The following is an 18,236-nucleotide window of genomic DNA, read 5'->3' on the forward strand; positions in this document are numbered from 1 at the left end:
AAAAAATCTAGCAAATACTTGTAAGCTTTGAGATGTGGCTCTGAAATGTTTATATTTTGCTCATTTGTGGAGGACGGTAATTGTATTTAGCCTGGATTCAAATGGAAACCCAAAACCACAGCAAGATGTCTATAAACTTGTGCTACAAGGATAAGTTAATAGACAGAATCGTTTAAGTAGCGCTCTAACTAACACTTATTTTCATTATTGACTGTTTAATCTATAAAATGTAGTCGTAATAGCTCAATTAGTAACCTTAGTTCAAATCAAATAAACCACTTACCAAAATTATCACCAATTTTTTGTCCTTACACCAATCTAGTTGTTTCAGCTCTACATGTGATGGCCAAAATACACAACACGTCATGTAAGTGGAGCGCGTTTTTTTTTTCTTATTATTATTATTTTTTTTAAACCTGCCGTACCAGCTTCACTGTGTGCATATTGAGGGTTAGGAAGCATCATAAGGGGTACTGAAGCAATAAACTGGATCATTTTAACTACAGGATGCATCGATCTGGTACAATGAGGTGTGATAATGTTTAAACAGATTGTACTTGTTTTTTTTTTTACACAAATCTGTCATGTGATAACAGCTTCGAGCAGTGTGTTGAGCAGCTCTATGCCTGCGCTGGCAAGCTTGACTTGCGCAGTCAGTGAAGCAGCTTCAGTTGACTATACAGGGATGTGCTCTGCTGCGGCACACCAGTCATACTGCATCCATGCAGCCATTTCTCAAGCAAAACATTCTCTAGTTCGGGCTTCTCAATGTAAGGATTTGTTTAACAATTTTGTAAATTTAAAACTTCTTGAATTCTGGACTGCTGGTTAGAAAGGTCAAGCTATTTAAAAATATAAGCTTTGAGCTCTGGAAACTTGTGGAGGGCATTTTTTGACATTTCGTAGCCTACAAGATATATCAATCAATTTGAAAAATAGTGAACAGATTGATTATAAATGCAAATTATCTGTAGAAACAGCCCTGATCAAAATTTATCAAAACATTTGACAAAACGTTCTCAGAACAACGTCCAATTGCCAGTAACTTTCCAGAACTTTAAACCACAACGTGGCTTCAGTAGATCGAGTTTTCTCACTTGTCAGAGAGATGGTTTAATTATCATGTGACAATAATTCAGCTTAAAGTTTCATTATGGATTATTTATCAGTAGTTTGACAAAAGCACCAAGTCCATTTACTAGAAATTTTCTGGACCTTTCCGACATTTCTCTTGGCCATTTAAAAGTTAACAGATGGAGTTTGTCACGTGACAACCACTAAACCATTTCCCTAAAAACTAAGCAAAGTGTATTCACTGAAGGCCACGAGATGTGGCTGAAAGTAAAATAATTGGACCCTTTGACCAAATGTACTTGTCAAACCACAATTTCCAGGGTCAATATATATATCATCAAGCTCAACATCAAAACATGCATACAAACTTCTCATAGCACTCATGCTGCAGAAACTGCTACATGAGTGCTATGAGAGGTTTCTATGGAGCATTTTGATACCGAGTCTTTATTGAGTCCAGGCTGACTACAACTCCTGCGTTCCACAAAGGAGCAAGCTCATAACTTTTAAGCTAGTCTTTAAAGCCTCAGGTGATGTTTTATACTCAAATGATTTTCTTCTGAGTATTCCTTTATCAGTGGTGAGAGAAGAGAAAAAGAGGAGAGGAGGGGGAAGAGAGGGAAGCCATGATCGGAGGAGGGGGGGCTGGGGGATTTTGGTACAGTTGCCATTGTCATTCCGAGAAGGTTTACCAGTTAAGTGCATCATCATCCTCATCATCACAAAATCAGTCGACGTTTAGATTATCACATTGTAGAAACAGTATGACAGACTTGTAATAATATCTAACAGATGTCACAACTGACAAAATAAGAAAAAAAAAAATTCAGATTACTAGTATTTTTGAGGGGCGTCTTTTCGAACATGTTTTGGACTGCACTGTTCATCAGCAACAGCTAGAGCGAATGCAAGCCTCCAAAGTCCAGAGATCCCTCCACGAAACAAAGAACGTCAAACCCTTTCATATCTTAAAGAACCGAACTGCCCCCCCTTCATGTTTGTCCCTCTGCATTACAGATTCCTGGTTCAGTCAGCGAGGTAGGGGAGGGGAGGATAAGAGCTATACGTGAGGGAGGGTCACCAGCTCCCCATCCACCTCAAACTCCTCGGCTCCGTCGGGGGAGAAGAGGTAGGTTGGGGGTTTCCAGGGGGACTCCTCCAGGCAGGAGGGGTACAGCTTCCCCACTGCACAACGGAAGTCCTTGCCCAGATCCCAGAGCACGCGTTCGGACACAGGCTGCCGCAGGTACCAGCGGTCCAGCTCCATGTCGTACTGATAGATAGCGTACTTGGCTCGCTCGTTCATGTGGGTTTCACGCATGAAAATGCACAGTGAGTTAAGCAGCACCACTGCCCGCACGCATGGGTCCGAGTAACGCTTGGCGGGGATGTTGGCGGCCTGGCGCCACTCGTTCTTGTTGACGTCATAGATCTCCACAGTGACTGAAGAGCCGTCGATGGTGCTCGTAGGTAAGCGGATGCCAGAGTTGCTGACCACGTGGAGGCCGCCGATGTAGAAAATGAGGTCACCAAAAGCAGCGGCAGAGGCGAAGCAGCGGCTTGTCTTGCGCATGGCCATCTCCACCCAGGTGTCAGCCCGGGGGAAGTAGCAGTACATCAGGTCATGGGTCATCACGTAGATGCAGTCGTGCGCCACCACAGAGGTGCTCCAGTTCCAGGCGAAGGGCAGAGGGCTCATCATGCTCCACTCATCCTTCTCGCAGTCGTAGCGCTCCACCGTGCGCTTGTTCAGCTCGCCGCCAACGTTATCTCCCCCGATTGCATAGATGTAGCCCTCGCAGTAGACCAGCGAGGGCTTGATTCGGGCACAAAGCATGGGGGTTTTGGGTACCCAGGCATTCTGCTGGGCGTCAAACCAGAAGAAGCTATCAACGGAGCGGAAGACCGCCTGTAACTTTCCACTCTTTCCATGGTTAGTGATTGAGTTTTTGAGAGGGATCTGTCCACCAGCGATGAACACATCGTTGTCTGGTGTAACGAGGGTTCCCACCTTCTGCAGGTCTCCTGGTGGGTTGTTAAGTTTGTATACTTTCTCCGCCTGCGGGCTGTAACACACTACTGTGGTAGGTAAGGACCCAGACATCACATATCCATCACCCTGCGTTTCTGACATGGCCTCCATAAAGATCAGCATCTCCTCTTTCGTCATGCCTAACCGAGGTTTGAAGAACTTGGGCATGGACTTGTAGAGACCCTGCACCACCACAGACTTGTCGTTGGGTGGCAGACCCTGGAACCAGGCGCGCTGTGTCACCTCAGACAGCGCATCGATGCGGATCTGACTTAGCACAGAGGACAGGTGTTGCGAACGTGCCTCCATGTTATACTCCAACCACAGCATGGCTGCCTCACGCACCGTCTCCTCCTTCTCCACGTTGAGGTTGTCGCTGCTCAGGACGTCTATCAACAGCTCGTGAGAGAGCTGAAGGAAGGCCTCCTGCCTGTACACCATGGGGAACTTGTGCTCCACCATGCGCTTTGCGCTCTGCTTTAGCTCACTGCAGCTGAACATGTCGCCGATGCTCAGCATGCGGACACAGTTCTCAGCGTTTATCTTCTTCACAAGGTAGTCTCTGCACTGCAGCAAGACGTCCTCCACCTGAACAGAGGACAAGAGATTAGAGTCAGAGGTCTGTCAGAGAAAAACATCCCTCTTTGCATCAAAGGACATAGTAACAAAAGTGGAACAACACCAACAGTATGTAGATACATATTTATGTTTGTCACTTGTGTAAATTTACACAACCAAAGCTGTTTAAAGATGTAAATGAGTAGATGTAAAGAGACAAACTAAATAGACAAAGCCTGTGGATATTCTCATTCATCCAGGTGATAGTTATCTCAAGGCAACTGAATCGAACGCAACTGGACTTGGTTTTGTCTTAGAAGACGTTTCACCTCTTATCCAAGAGGCTTCATCAGTTCATGCTTGTCTGACTAGGCTGGAACTAGTCTGACAAACTGGTGTGGAAACAACCCAGGTATTTAACCTCTTCACAAGGCCAATGATGTCACTGATGAAGCCTCTTGGATAAGAGGTGAAACGTCTTCTAAGACAAAACCAAGTCCAGTTGCGTTCAGTTCAATTGCCTTGAGATAAATAGACAAACCATGTTTTTATTAAGCACTCTAACAGTTACAGATGACACTGATGAGATAATATTAGAATTTAAAAGCATGCTATATGTATGCTTTAGTCCATCTCTCAATACTTTTCCAATTCAATTTTTTAAAAGCTCTGTAATTTGCTTTAATAGCTGTGATCTAGTGGTAGTAGTTATTAGCAGACAATCAGGAGGAAACATTGCATTTGTTAGTAACTATTTTCAGCAGCAGATGACTTCACATTTGCAGCTCTAGAGAGTATTTGTTGCAGCATGATGGTGTATGAGGGATTGAGTCAAATGAAACTACAGTGTGTGTTAATGGTAATGAGGGAATAATGTCCCCCAGTGCAACAGTGACAAAGTTTACATGCACAAAATATTCAGATTTTTCTCCAATTTTCAAAAAAGATAACATTCCTACTAAGATGTTACCATAGCTAATAAAAATGAATATTCCACTGATATTCCTGTTTGACATGCAAGCCTGCAAAGTACAGTTAATGTGCCTTATCAAATCATTTATGTCAAAATACGCAAAAGTGGAATGGCTGGAGCTGTGTTTGCCATTTTGTGTCTTTTCGTCAAAATAGGGCTTTCTGAAAGTTTTTTCACCTGTGGTCATCTGAACACAGTCTCCCTGTTTCATTCCTTCAACCACCTTCTCAAAAAGGTCGACACAGTGATATGTGTACACATTATAAAACTTGCTGACATACAAGTCTTTCATAATGTATGAAAGTAGATGCGTTTCTCCCTTCAACCAGAAATGTGGGCTATTCTTTTGGGCATGCATCTCTACACTAGCTTTGCAAACTGTTGGCTAGGCGGTTTGGGATCAACACACAGAGCTGAACGTAAACAGGCAAAACTCTGTGTGTCGCAAGATGCAGTAAAAATGGACAACAAGTCTTTGCACTGACCTGTAGGAAGCAGGCAGTCTCGTAGAGTGGCTCCACAGTGCTGTCGCTGATGGCCAGGTTGCCCGTGTAGGCATACGTGATGATGATCTGCAGCGTGGCCGGGTCCACGTTCCTCAGGTGGACGTGGGTCTGTTTGCTCTCACTGAGGCCACTCATGAACATTGCTCTGCAGGAACAAGACGACATTGGTGACTCAACATGTGAGCACAAAAGATACTGAATGAGGAAGTGTACTGCAAGATCTCACACTGATTAAGAGTGTGTCCATGAAGATAAGAGATTTTTATCAGCTGCTGAAAACAGCTTAAGGTTCAGCTCTGGCCTGCATTGTCTGACTGTGCTGTAATATGTTTTAGCACCAATTAATCAAGTCAGATTTCTACTGTGCTGCAAATACAAACCGGTGTCTGCAAGTGAAACTGGATCCATGGCACCTGTAACATCACTTCAGATATGTTTTTGTGCAGCAGTGATGAGATAAAAGCAAGTGATGCAAATTTAGTGACAAACTAAATTAATGCAATAACTCCAACAGCAAAAAGCTAATGCAAGCTGCTCACAGACATGAAAAGTCTTTTTTTCTGAATGACAAGTCTTGCTTATTTGTTCCACAACACATCTCTTCCAGGAGATATTAACATGGCAGTGTAAATGAATATTTTTTTCAAAGTAAACTAAATTTCCATTTTATTTGTATCAAATTCATTTTCCCTAACATCTACAAATATGTGGGGCTCCTAGTCAACTTTCTGTTACCAACAAAGAGAGGACAACCTTTTAAATGTGCAGTTGGTGATAAAACTCCAAATTTAGTCTACAGGTCTGCTGTTTTGCTATCCAGTTTTTCTTTTAAATAAACAGAACCTCCTAATGATAGCTGGCCTCTCGCCAAAGTGGCTGTAAAAACAGTCAAAGTTACCAACCACAATCAGGGTACCTGTAATTGGCTGCTGCTGGAATGCATTCCCCATGTAGTGCTGTGAACTAAATGTTACTAACCTGATCTAGTTATGAGTGGATCTACATAATGCTGATATGGTGATATGATACCAGATGTTTTCCGGGATTTGGGTTATCAGAATATTGTGATGTATTCTTGGTATCATTTAAAAAACTAGTAGGACAGCTGGTAACTCCAGGGGTCCCACACATTTTTACAAATTCATTTTCCAAACTTTTCCATAAAATTGTACCCCATTTCCATGACTTTACTACTCTACTTTTACTATATAGAAATATAGCCACACATTATTGTATACACACACTTCCCAGGCATTTACTGGTAAGCAAACTGCTAAGACTTGCTAACTTTATTCACTTGTTAGACATTCCCGTCGCCAACGAGCTGTCTATACATGTACAGATGTCCGGATCACTATACCTGGTTATTTTAACTTAATGTGTAGATTTGGTTGAATCACCAGGCCTCATTAGGCAATGCGTTTTCTATAAATAACCAACCTGTTAACAACCAGCTGTTTGATCTACAAGCTGCGATTTAACTGGAAACAGCAGTCTGATGTTACTGCACTGTATGACTATACTGCATCAGTCTCTCATTAAATCTAACATTAGCCATCCATTAGTAGTAACTAGGGCTGCACAATTAATTGAGTATTACTCACAATTGTGAATTTGGCTTCCTGCAATTAAATGATCATGATCGACTGTAATATTGACAATTAAAATGCATGCTCAGCTCACAGAAATCTCTTCTGGGTATCAAATGAAGCGCTTCCTAAACTAAGAGTTGTCAAGCTGCAACGCATACACCCTGCAGCAGCAGCCTGGGAAAACGTTCCTGAATGTTGCAACTGCAGACGGGCTCATCCTTCCTCAACCATCGTCATGTGCAGTTTGGGCATAGGGGAGATCAAACCACATGCAAAGAGTGCATGAGACGTGTCTACACCGCAAAGCAACAAATCTAACTGTTGATTTAATTGTGAAAGTGCAACAAAAATATTTTGTTTCTAAACACAATGAATAATCATGATAACATACTCGATATTGATAGAAAATAGTGATTTACCACGCAGACAGTGTAACAGTGACAGTAACATTCAGTATCTTCTACACGTCAGATCTATGTATGAAAGCCTTAGTTAACCTTCTACAAAACAGCTTTTTGCCTTTCTCCTGTTTCTCTCCTTTCTTTCCACAAAAAGGAGGCGTGGCCCTTCTGATGATGCAATGCCAGTCTGGTCAATGTTTTATAATGTGACACTAGTGACATTTCAACAGTCAAGCAGCGCAGCACTAGATTTTAAATTGGTGATGCAAAGAATGTATTAGTGTTGTCACATTACCAAAATCTTTGTTTCGGTACCCACACCAATATGAATTTCGATACTTTTCGATACTCTTTGGTACTTTTCCTAAGGAAAAGTCCTTTTGGCTACAAACCTTTAGAACAATAAATAGTTGGGGTGTAACGGTACCAAAAAATCATGGTTCGGTAAGTACCTCGGTACGGACGTCGTGGTTTGGTTGCTCAAATGTTTCACCAAGTTGGTGTTGTCTCGTGTTGTCTCCCTTTGCGAGGCAGACTTTCTCTTGTCTTTTTTCACGTACGCCAGCTGCGAATGTTGATACAGGTGTTGTCATACACACCACTTGCGCAATATGTGCTCCAATAGGAACAAGGAAGGCGTTTGTGTGCATAAATGAATTAAATAAATGAATGACTTGAATCAATTTAAACAGTACTGGTATTTTCCAAATGCAGTATAGTACCGTTTGGAATACTCTAGTACCACGGTACTATTTTAGTACCGGTATATCGTGCAACACTAGAATGTATTTCATTAAACATTTTACCACAACATTCTGTCATTCCAAACCAATTCCAAGCCTGAGAAACAGTTTTTCTAATTTAAGACCTTTTCCAGGAATTTCATGACCATGGAAACCCTGTAACACTTATTTTCATTACTGATTCATGTGCAGGTTATTTCCTTGACAATTGAGTACCTTGCGCTTAGTTAATAAAATGAGTGACAAGTCCAAAACCCAAAGATATTCAAGTCAGTATCACAGAAGCAGAAAAACTGTCATATTTATGTTTGAGAAGCTCAAAACTATTGTCAAAAGTCTGACAATTATTCCAGCTTAAAAGCCACATTACATTTAAATGATAAAATAAAGGGTAACTTATTAGTGTGAACTGAAGCCTGCTTGGTCATCATTTCCACATTACTATTGATTTTATCTTATTTAGAAACTATTTATCTGATTCAGCACATTATTTACAGGCGTACTGGCTCAGAGATAATTTTTGTTTTTCTCCATCATAGTGTACAAAACCAGAAGCTTTCCTGGTCTCAAAGAGCAGGATTGAACACGGCTGGTTTGTCTGGAGCAGATGTTAGCACAAACAGTTGTTGTACACTGATTAGCGTGTCCACCAACCCAGTTTCCTCATACTGAATGACAAAAAGTGAGAATCAACACCTGGCTGGTGGGCTGACTGTGCACAGTGTGGCTCCAGCTGGGCCTCTCTCTGCTGCAGCCTCGGCAAGCTGCCTACACTTCCACGTTGTCATTCATCAGAATGAGTCAGAGCCTCTTTAACCTCTTTCACTGCATCAATTTCTCACATTTTGTGCATCTGTGGACCTGTTATTGGCTTGAACCGGTAATTTGCATTTATTATGGCAATGTCTTTGGTGCCAAACGCTCGTAACTGCAGTGATGCTTCTGTGCTGCACTTGTCAGAGATAACATGTCAGACACACAGCAAGTGTTACTGTTTTATATGTTGTTTGTGTTTAGACTTTCCAAGTTTGAGTCTCAGTCAGTGGCATCATATACAAGCAAATGTTAACTATGCAGTTATTTTTCTGTTTATTCCATAGAAGACACAATGGCTGTGGAGGAATGTACACACATCACTTGTGCCAAATACTTTTTCGTATAAACAGTTCCAAGGGAAGGAAAAATAATGCTGAAACATTCAGTCTATTATCAAATGTCTTCATTGAGACAGATTTTATTGATCAATTATTCATTTAAGCCCTTCTGTCGAGGAAACATTACAAAGATTTGCTGCTTCCAGCTCCTGAAATGTGAGTATTTACTGCCATTTTGTTTTTAATATTACTGCATATTATTAATAAATCAATTACCTTAGGTTTGATGGTCACACAAAACGATTAGAGTGATTAGTGAATTAATTGATTAATGGATTTACAGAATATTGTCTTGTGAAAAGTTAGAAAATCAATTAATCCTTTAAGGAGTGTTTTAAAGAAAAAATGTTGAACATTGACTTTACATTTACATTACTCCAATTTTCAAAATGTTATGTTTTGCTGATTTTTATTGTCTTAAAAGGGATAGTGCACCCAACATGAAAATTCACCCATTATCTACTCACCCGTATGCCAATGGAGGCTCAGGTGAAGTTTTAGAGTCCTCACAAAACTAATGGAGCCACCTAATGGAGGCTTATGGCGCCCCAGATTCAAACGTCCAGAAACACATAATTGAAACCACAAAATATCTCCATACTGCTCGTCTGTAGTGATCCAAGTGTCCTGAAGCCCCAACACAAAAGTTGTTTGGAAAAACAATGTGTGCGAGACCGTGAGACATGGGCACCGCTTTCATGCATGTTCACATGCTTTCGCTAGTGTCGCGCACAAGTGCACACATGTGAACACAGTGCACAGAGAGGCAGTTAGAGCTGCAGGCTATAATGAGGCTAAAAACCAGAGTTCAAATGACGTTTTTCCAAACAACTTTTTATGTCGGTATTTTGTGGTTTCAATTATGTGTTTTTGGACGTTTGAATCTGGGGCGCCATAAGCCTCTGTTAGGTGGAGTTGTGTTGCTACCCCCTCTCCCCTGGGATCTCCACAAGTGTTGTGAGGACTCTAAAACTCCACCTGAGCCTCCATCAGCATATGGGTGAGTAGATAATGGCTGAATTTTCGTTTTTGGGCGCACTATCACTTTATAGTATAATAAATTGAATATCACTGTGTTTTTAAGTGTCAGTCAAACCAAATATGACATTGTAGACGTCATCTTGGGCTTTGGGAAATTGTGATGGGCAATTTTAATTATTTCCTAACATTCTGTAGACAAACCAATTAATCAGAAAAAAGAAGCCGCCCTTTAAGGGACAGTTTGCCACAAAATCAAAAATACCTATTTTCTCGTACCTGTGGTGCTATCTATCAACCTAGATTGTTCTGGTGCGAGTTGCTAAGTGTTGGAGATATCGGCCATAGAGATGTCTCAGCGCTGCAACTATAATTTCAGCTCGCTGGGAAGCCGATGGAGCTTTGTGGACAGCTTCCTGGACTCCGGGCACTTCTATCTCCTTTGGGAACCCTGCAATTCTGTGGAGCTCTGTTATCTCTGCTGCGGTGTACCCAAACCCAGGGGAGCTGGCCATGGACTCCCACTTGTGGCTTCCCAGCTTTTCGCACTTTTTGCGTTGCTGCTACCTCCTGTCTGGACTTGGTGGTCTCCCCTAGGTGCGCTCTTAGATTGAGTGCCGTGAGTGCCATCTAGTTCCATTATACTGGAGAGAAGACAGACATCTCTATGGCTGATATCTCCAACACTGGGCAACTCACACCAAAACTGTTGATAAAAAAACATACCACAAGCAAGAGGAAAATTATGTATTTTATGATTTAGGGGTGAACTGTAAAGCTCTTTTTCAAAATTTTCTGACATTTTAAAGATTTTATAAATAAGATAGCAGACAGATGAGTTTATCTCAAAACTAACCCACTTGCAACTGTAATATTTTACAGTAATTGGTCTGCTAAACAACTCTGCCCTCTTATGCGAGGTTCTTGGGTGTGTGTGACTGTGTGTTACTCGCAGCAGGGGCAAAACCTGCCAGGCTGTATTACGCAACCCTGCAGGCATACCCCTGCATCCCCTCCCTCCTTTTCCTCTTTCTTCTCCTTTCTCTCCATCTCTCACCAAGACCTACGTGACCAGACTTTCCCCTCCAAACACAAGCTCTCTCCAGAGTCCCCCCCCTGTCTCTCTGAAGCGAGGTGTCGCGAGGAGAGGGGAGGTGTAAGGAGAGGCAGCAGCACAGAGAAAGAAAAAGGAAGGAGTAGCAGTTTAGAGGAAGCGCTGCGACACCTCTGAACCCTGCAGGGGAAATGCTTTGCATGTTCGCACCAGATAACGAGTGTGTGGGAAACAGTGGGGAAGATTGCAGAGAGGTGGGTGTGAGAGAGGCATCAAGTTGTCGGGACCTTTTCTTGGAATGCGTGTGTGAGTGTACAGTGAAAGAGGGAAGGAGGGAAGGAGGGGGGAGACAGAGACAGCATGTTCAAATGCAGCATGAGCTCCTGTCAAGTACAGATGGACTCTTCCCAGAGCTGAGGCTGCTGCTCTGTCATATTCACTGCAGTGCACACACTTCATTATGCAATGTTGTGCGTACAAAGGAGGCCTCCTGAGGGCCTTGAGGGATACGTCTGTAGAACTACAGGTTAAAAATTGCTTCATTTGTTCCATGAGAAACATATCAGAGACAGAATAACTGGCGCAGAGGGGGCAACTCGAGCCCCAGCTTTCAAGGAAACACCATCCCCTTGTTTTCCATCCTCCATGTACACTTGCTCTACAATGTGGTGCATTATTCATTGTAACTGTAGGAGGTGAGCACTTACAGACATAACAACCACGCTACATAATGACAGCATACTGCACCTACACCTCATTACAATGAAACTGAGGGGAAAAATTGCTGTCTTTACACACAAAAGCCCAACGTTGTCTTGTGCATTATTCACTGAAACTGTAGAAGACAAATTCAACAGAGCTAGGCCACACAAAGCACAGTCACAATCAGCTTGAGTTTGTTTAAAACTGAAATCTCCAACATACAACATGAGTTATTCCACACCCGCAGCGCTCACCTGAAATAGGAGCTACATGTGGCCAGGACCATCTTGTGACATGGGAACTCCGTGTCCTCCACCAGCAGCACAACGTCAGTCAGTAATTTCTGTTCGTAAAAGAACTTAAGCTGCTCCAGCAAGGAGACAGCGTAGTCCGTGTTGACCGGCCTGCGCTCACTGAGATCCGACATGGTTGCATCCCATGAATCGCGCCCCAGTTTTGAAAAGTCACACGGCCGGCAGAACCGGACTCAAGCCAACCAGGAGAAAAAAAAAAAAAAAACTCTTAAAGAGGATATTCAGGAGAGAGGGGGGGGGCAGCTCTTCAACACCTCCACTGACCCAAGTGGAGGTGTTCAGTTCCTGTGAGGAAAAAACTCCTGCTGTTTCTTCTGCTGGAGATGAGTTTAAAGATGCGATGGCTACTGAGGGCTGCAGTCAGGAGTCCAGAGGAAGGAGTCCAGAGGAAAGGGTCCTGGGTGAGCAAGGGGCTGCTTCCCCTCGTGGATCTCTCGGTTGTCTGAGGTCATGCAGTGAGGCACTGGGGACCGGAGGTAGAGGGAGAGCACCACAACTGTCTCAACACTGCTACATCAGTGCTTGTCTGAAAAACACAAACAAAAAGAGCAGTGATGAGTCTAGAATCCATGGAAACTATCAGTACAGAAAAAATAGTTTAAAGAGGACCCATGTTGCTTATTTTCAGGTTCATACTTATATTATGGGTTTCTAATACAACAAGTTTTAATGGTTATTATCCTCATATTGTCTTTGTTGGAACACCTAGTATTCACCCTCTATCTGAAACGCTCCATTTTCACGCCTGTCTAGTTAAGCCTGCCTCGTTAAGCCTGCCTCGTGAAAAAGCCCAGTCTGCTCTTACTGGTCAGTGTTTCCAGGTCATCTGTATCTCCTTGTCTGTGTACCATCATTGCAACTGGAGAATGACTATGGTGGAGAACAGCGACTCTTTCTACAGTGACAAATTCCAATAAAAGCTTCTGAACACAACCAGACATGTTCCAGCAGGAATATGATGCGAATTTGGGGAGAAATTTATCGGCCACAGCGTTTACATGTTTCCCTGACAGTAGCATGTGGCTAAATGTAGCAGTGTACATGCAGCTGGGGAAAAATGTGAGGTACTTTCTACTGTTTAAAATCACCAATAAAAGCTTCTAAGCACAACCAGACATCTTCCAAGAGAAATATGAAATCTGGGAGAAATTTACAACATTAACAACCAAGATTTCATGTTTACCTGACATTACACTTGCAGTAGTGTTTCTCCTGATGACCATATAAAGAAATCGAAGCCTGAAGTTTTTGCTCCTAGGGTTCAGTTTTACATACCTCATTTGAAACTTTGGCCATGTTGTATATAAACATCCATCATTGTAACATACAATGACATTCACATCCTGAAACCCATTCAAATGAGAGAACAGTACTTTCAACATTCTGGCCTCCCTTGACGGGTCACCTGCTGCCAGCTTTTCCATCACCATACCTCCATCCCTCCCTCACTACCACAAACTGCAATGTTGCAAAAAGTTGGCAACAAGACAGTCTGAATGCAATGACTATTTTAAAAGGTCTACAACGATCTGTTGATTGACCTTAGACACAATAAGACAGTATCTAAGACTAATTCACAAGGGTAGCAAGTAAAAATCTACTTCATTCATACACTGGTTTATGTTTTACAGTGCAGAACCTGATTAATTACTTAAGACACCCCAACTTCATATCGTGCCACAACAGAGTTTTCCTTCAAAATAACAAACGCATCATAAGGCTATCATAATCTTAAGTCACACTGGAAGTACAAGGGCTTCAGTCATCTTAGCATTCTGATGCTTTTGGGAAATGGGATCAGATCTTCCTGTGTGCTGTGATGCTATGATATATATATATATATATATATATATATATATATATATATATATATATACACACACATACATACATACATACATACATACATACATATATATATATATATATATATATATATATATATACATATATATATAGTGAATATCTTTGCATATATTTTGCAAATTACTCTGATTCAGGTGTTTTTTTTGCATGGCTATACATGAGAACAAATCCAGACTATAATGCATTTGTGGTCAAGAAGTTGCTGCCATGTTTATTATGTTGATGTTATGTTTGTTGATTATTAGTTCATACTTTCTGTACATATGTAAACACTGTCCCTAAATACTGGGACCAAAATTCAGATTTTTCACCTTAATTCAATCATACTCTTTCTGACTACAGGTATGCTCCTTTGCAGTAAAGACACAGCACTGTTTATATGACAATTTCTAATCAAGAGTATTGTTTTCATGAGATAACATGAGGATATTACATTCCACAAAGATAAAATCTAATCAATAAGATAAACCAGCTGGCTTTTGAGAGCGTGTTGCAATTAAGTTGGTCAGATATTAACAGGCAAGGAGTGAACCACATCAAAATGTTTCACTCAAGCATGCAGAAAAAACAAACACAAAATGTTTTGGCTGTTAAGACTTGATCTCCTCTGCTCACATCCTGAATGACATTGGGCTTTTTGGCAGGTTACCACGACACAGAGCCATTAAGCCACTTTTACCATCAATGCCTTCAAGCTGCGCAGCTCTAAGCCACAACACCAATAATAAAACTACTACTGTCGACCAACAAAGCACTGTGGAGATAGCAGCAGGGAAAAATACAAAGAAATCCCAATATTTTCCTTGTGTTTTATCAACCTGTCAGCTTAATATTTGTTTCAAATTCAAAGTCGTGTGAGGGTAAATTTTACAACCACCTCCCACCACACTATATCGGATCTGTTGAATGCTGATACCGGTGATCACACGCGAAGACCTCTGATCCGGTGTCATCTATTTGCCTTAACACCTTGGCTGTTAACACGCCCTGCAACAGCTGTTAACATGAGATTCAGAATATCTTCAATTTCTGTCATGTTAGCATGAACAGTACTTAAGAACAAATTTGAACTACTTGTACTTAACTTAAATGTTCCTATTTTATGCCACTATATACTTTTACAACATCTCAGAGGGATATACAGTAGTTTCTACTGAACTATATTTGTCTAACAGCTTTAGTTACTTTACAGATTAGTTTTTTTATGCCCTTCCTGTCCAGCGATAACTACGTATTTCCAGATGTTTTGATTTTTAATAATTTAACTGATAATATTCAGGCTACATACTTTTATTTAGGGTTTTGCAAAAGGACATTTACCTGTGTCTTGTTGTGTGGTATTAGTATTTTTACTTAAGTTAAGGATATGAATACAAACACTAATGATACCAGATTTCAAAAACTGCCCTTGTCACACATAAAGGGACACTTATTATATTAAAACATTACCATCCATTTGATTTTAGATTTGTATGTTATTACATTGTCTAGTCTCCAATGGTGGAAGAAATATTCAAACAGTGAAATAAAGTTCACTATGTGTAATATACGTACCAACAGCAAAATGTACACAGTGTAATTCAAGGATTCTGTCAGACAAATGAAAAGTAAATGTACATTCCACCACTAGTCAGATATGCAGTTTACGAACAATGCGTGCAGACTATAGGTAGATGTTTGCGAGCACTGGTCGTTACATGACACATCCTTCACCTAACGTTAGGCCATCTCCATACATCAACTTCAAAAGCACTAGCTTAATAACTGGCTAGCTAGCTAATAGTCTATTTGCGACCAATTTACCCTCTAAACCTGCTAACTAATTACTTGCTTCTGACGGTAACGGCTGACATTTGATGAGTGTTGGTCGTCACCATTTCTTGGGACTTGCCCGATGCTGTCTGGCTAGCTACGTTAGCACGTTACCGTTAACCACCATGTCCAAAACAAACCCTGTCTGCTATCTAAAACATGGCAAAGAAACATTAGACAGGCGGGCCTGTTGCAAAACTCGCTGAGGTTAGCTAACCTGACAAACCTTAACATCATCGTCCATGTTGCGTTGTTTCTAAATAGACGTTCAGCCATTTCTCCCCTTTGATACGCCGACTGATACACCTTATCAGCTAGCCTTGATGTAATGATATATCGCTAGCAGAAGTAGCGACACTTGCTTGATTGTCACTCGCGGCAACTTAGCAACTTTAGCTTCCCTGAGCTCCACAGTTCCGGGGTAACGTAGCTGTAACCCCCAGTCTGGTGATACATACTTAGAAAGTCACGCGTCTAACATCTTCTGTTTAGCTGTGAAACAGTTCCAGAAAGGACATGATAGGTACAAACCCTCTGCAGCGACCAAATTTAGAGAGCGGTCATGCTGGCTAGCAGACACACAGCTAACAGGCTAACAGGCTAAACGAGCTAAATAAACGTAAGCCAGAGCCACTTTTCAAGTTAACCACCCCAACAATTAAAAAGCCATGCTTCCTTACAGTAACTGTAGACAGACTCCGCACACAGTGAACCGTCGCGATGGCTTTTCTCGTCAGCAGAAAGTGCCAAGTAAGCTCTTCAAGCCGAATTTAGACATTAAACAGTTGTGTAGAAGCGCCGAGCAGCGGACAACCTTTCAGCGCATCTTAAGCGCCTGAAAGACCAGAGGCCAAATGAGGATACTGCGCATGCGCCCACACTCAGAGGCCTGTCCTGGTTCATAGAGGAACAGCAACATCTGGCGTACAAACGGAGACACAACTGGAAACATTCCTCCAAAAACAAATAAATGACAAAATATATTTTTGCTTTAAAATGCTTATATCAGAAGTGCCAAACTCTTTTAGTTCATGGCAACACACAGCCCAATTTGATCTCAGCTGGGCTGGACCTGTCAAACCATTGCAAAATAACGTATAAAGAAACATAGTATCGAAATGTTTTTCTTTTTTCTTTACAAAAATAAGTGCAATTTTGACAACATGTCCGTTTTTCCACATTCAGTATGTCTCCTATTCACATGTTAGTATTCCGCTCTTGCGTGGTAATGCTAGCATCATCACACCAAAATACAGTTTATGTTAATCGAGGAAGCAAGGTAAGTTATCACCTGCTTCACAGACCATTTACAAATGTTTTGGCAGTGCCTTGGCAATCGGGTTCCACCAATATTGTTTCACAATAGAAGTCTGACACAGCTGCTAATTAAACAATATTTTTACACTAGCTTATAAATAGGACCACAATAAGTATTCATTACTGTTTTTCTGCATTCTAGTCAGAGTGAATAGCCCCTGGAGAAGCATTTTACATGACATAGGCTACTTACTGTTTAATTGCTCCTGAAACCTCTTAGGCTTTACAAGTGCATCAATATTAGGTGTGCAAAAAAAATGCAGCCCCTGCATCAGAGTGTATTTTTAAGTTTTATGAGGCCTACTTTTTTTAAAAAAGATATTTTCTAAGGCGTTTTGCCTTTAATGGACAGGACGGGTAAGTTTTTGAGGGGGGAGAGAGAGGGGATGACATGCAGCAAGGGGCCACAGGCTGGGCTTGAACCCTGGCTGCTGCAGTGACAGCCTTGTACATGGGGCGCCTGCTCTACCCACTATGCCACCGACACCCCATGAGGCCTATTTTGGGCCTCTAAATATATACACATAAATAATTCTTTAATGTTATGGGGTTCATTAACCTATATTTGTCATTTTAAAACACAGATTTGCACAATGAAATGTAAGTTGTAGCCCCTTCACTCTGCACACACATATAGAGAAGATATACAAATATCTAAACTAGAATAGAATTAAATAAATAAAGTGAAACAATAAACACAATCAATGGAATGTCTCACATAAAGATTAAAATGTAAAATGGACTGACTTTTTACAACATGGAAATTCTTATTTAGCTAGAAGGCATGACAGATGGCAGTAATCAAAAATCTTGGTAGTCTTCAGCATCTGTACATTTCTATATTTTATTGATTTAAAAAAATATGTATCCAATGTATAAGGCCATATTAATTTTTGTATCTAGGTCCAACATACAAAAAACATTAAAAAACAACAAAATATTCACAAATAAACCTAGGTTACATATATATATATATATATAATAAATGCACAGCTGGTTCATACATGACTTAATTAAATGCTTTTTACTTTGAATCAAATATAGTTCTTTATGCTGGGGAATCCTGTTGTAATCGTACCCAGCATCTTTTTTAAGGGTTTCCTATTTATTGAAAATATCAATTTGTGCATTTAATGTATGATTAGCATTTTAAAGTATTG

The 18,236-nt window shown here is 41.1% G+C and overlaps 2 protein-coding genes across 3 annotated transcripts in view; one reads left to right on the forward strand and one right to left on the reverse strand.

Annotated features, from left to right (window-relative positions):
• Positions 1-16,597, reverse strand: kbtbd2 (kelch repeat and BTB (POZ) domain containing 2). Its single transcript, XM_049565161.1, has 4 exons — positions 16,440-16,597; positions 12,022-12,607; positions 5,123-5,288; positions 1-3,694 (listed from the first exon to the last, which is right to left on the reverse strand). Exons 2-4 carry the CDS (start codon positions 12,192-12,194, stop codon positions 2,135-2,137), a joined length of 1,899 nt encoding a protein of 632 aa, XP_049421118.1. The 5' UTR covers positions 12,195-12,607; positions 16,440-16,597; the 3' UTR covers positions 1-2,134.
• buc (bucky ball) overlaps positions 15,932-18,236 on the forward strand; it is a 13,170-nt gene continuing 10,865 nt past the window's right edge. The window contains exon 1 of one of the 2 annotated variants that reach the window (XM_049565167.1): positions 15,932-15,966. The gene's annotated coding sequence lies outside the window, so the exon portion shown is untranslated. Of the gene's footprint in view, positions 15,967-16,349; positions 16,379-18,236 lie in introns of those variants that run through there. The other variant, XM_049565168.1, reaches the window with a different exon arrangement.

The sequence above is a fragment of the Epinephelus fuscoguttatus genome, linkage group LG21 (genome assembly GCF_011397635.1).
Source record: "Epinephelus fuscoguttatus linkage group LG21, E.fuscoguttatus.final_Chr_v1".
NCBI lineage: Eukaryota > Metazoa > Chordata > Actinopteri > Perciformes > Serranidae > Epinephelus > Epinephelus fuscoguttatus.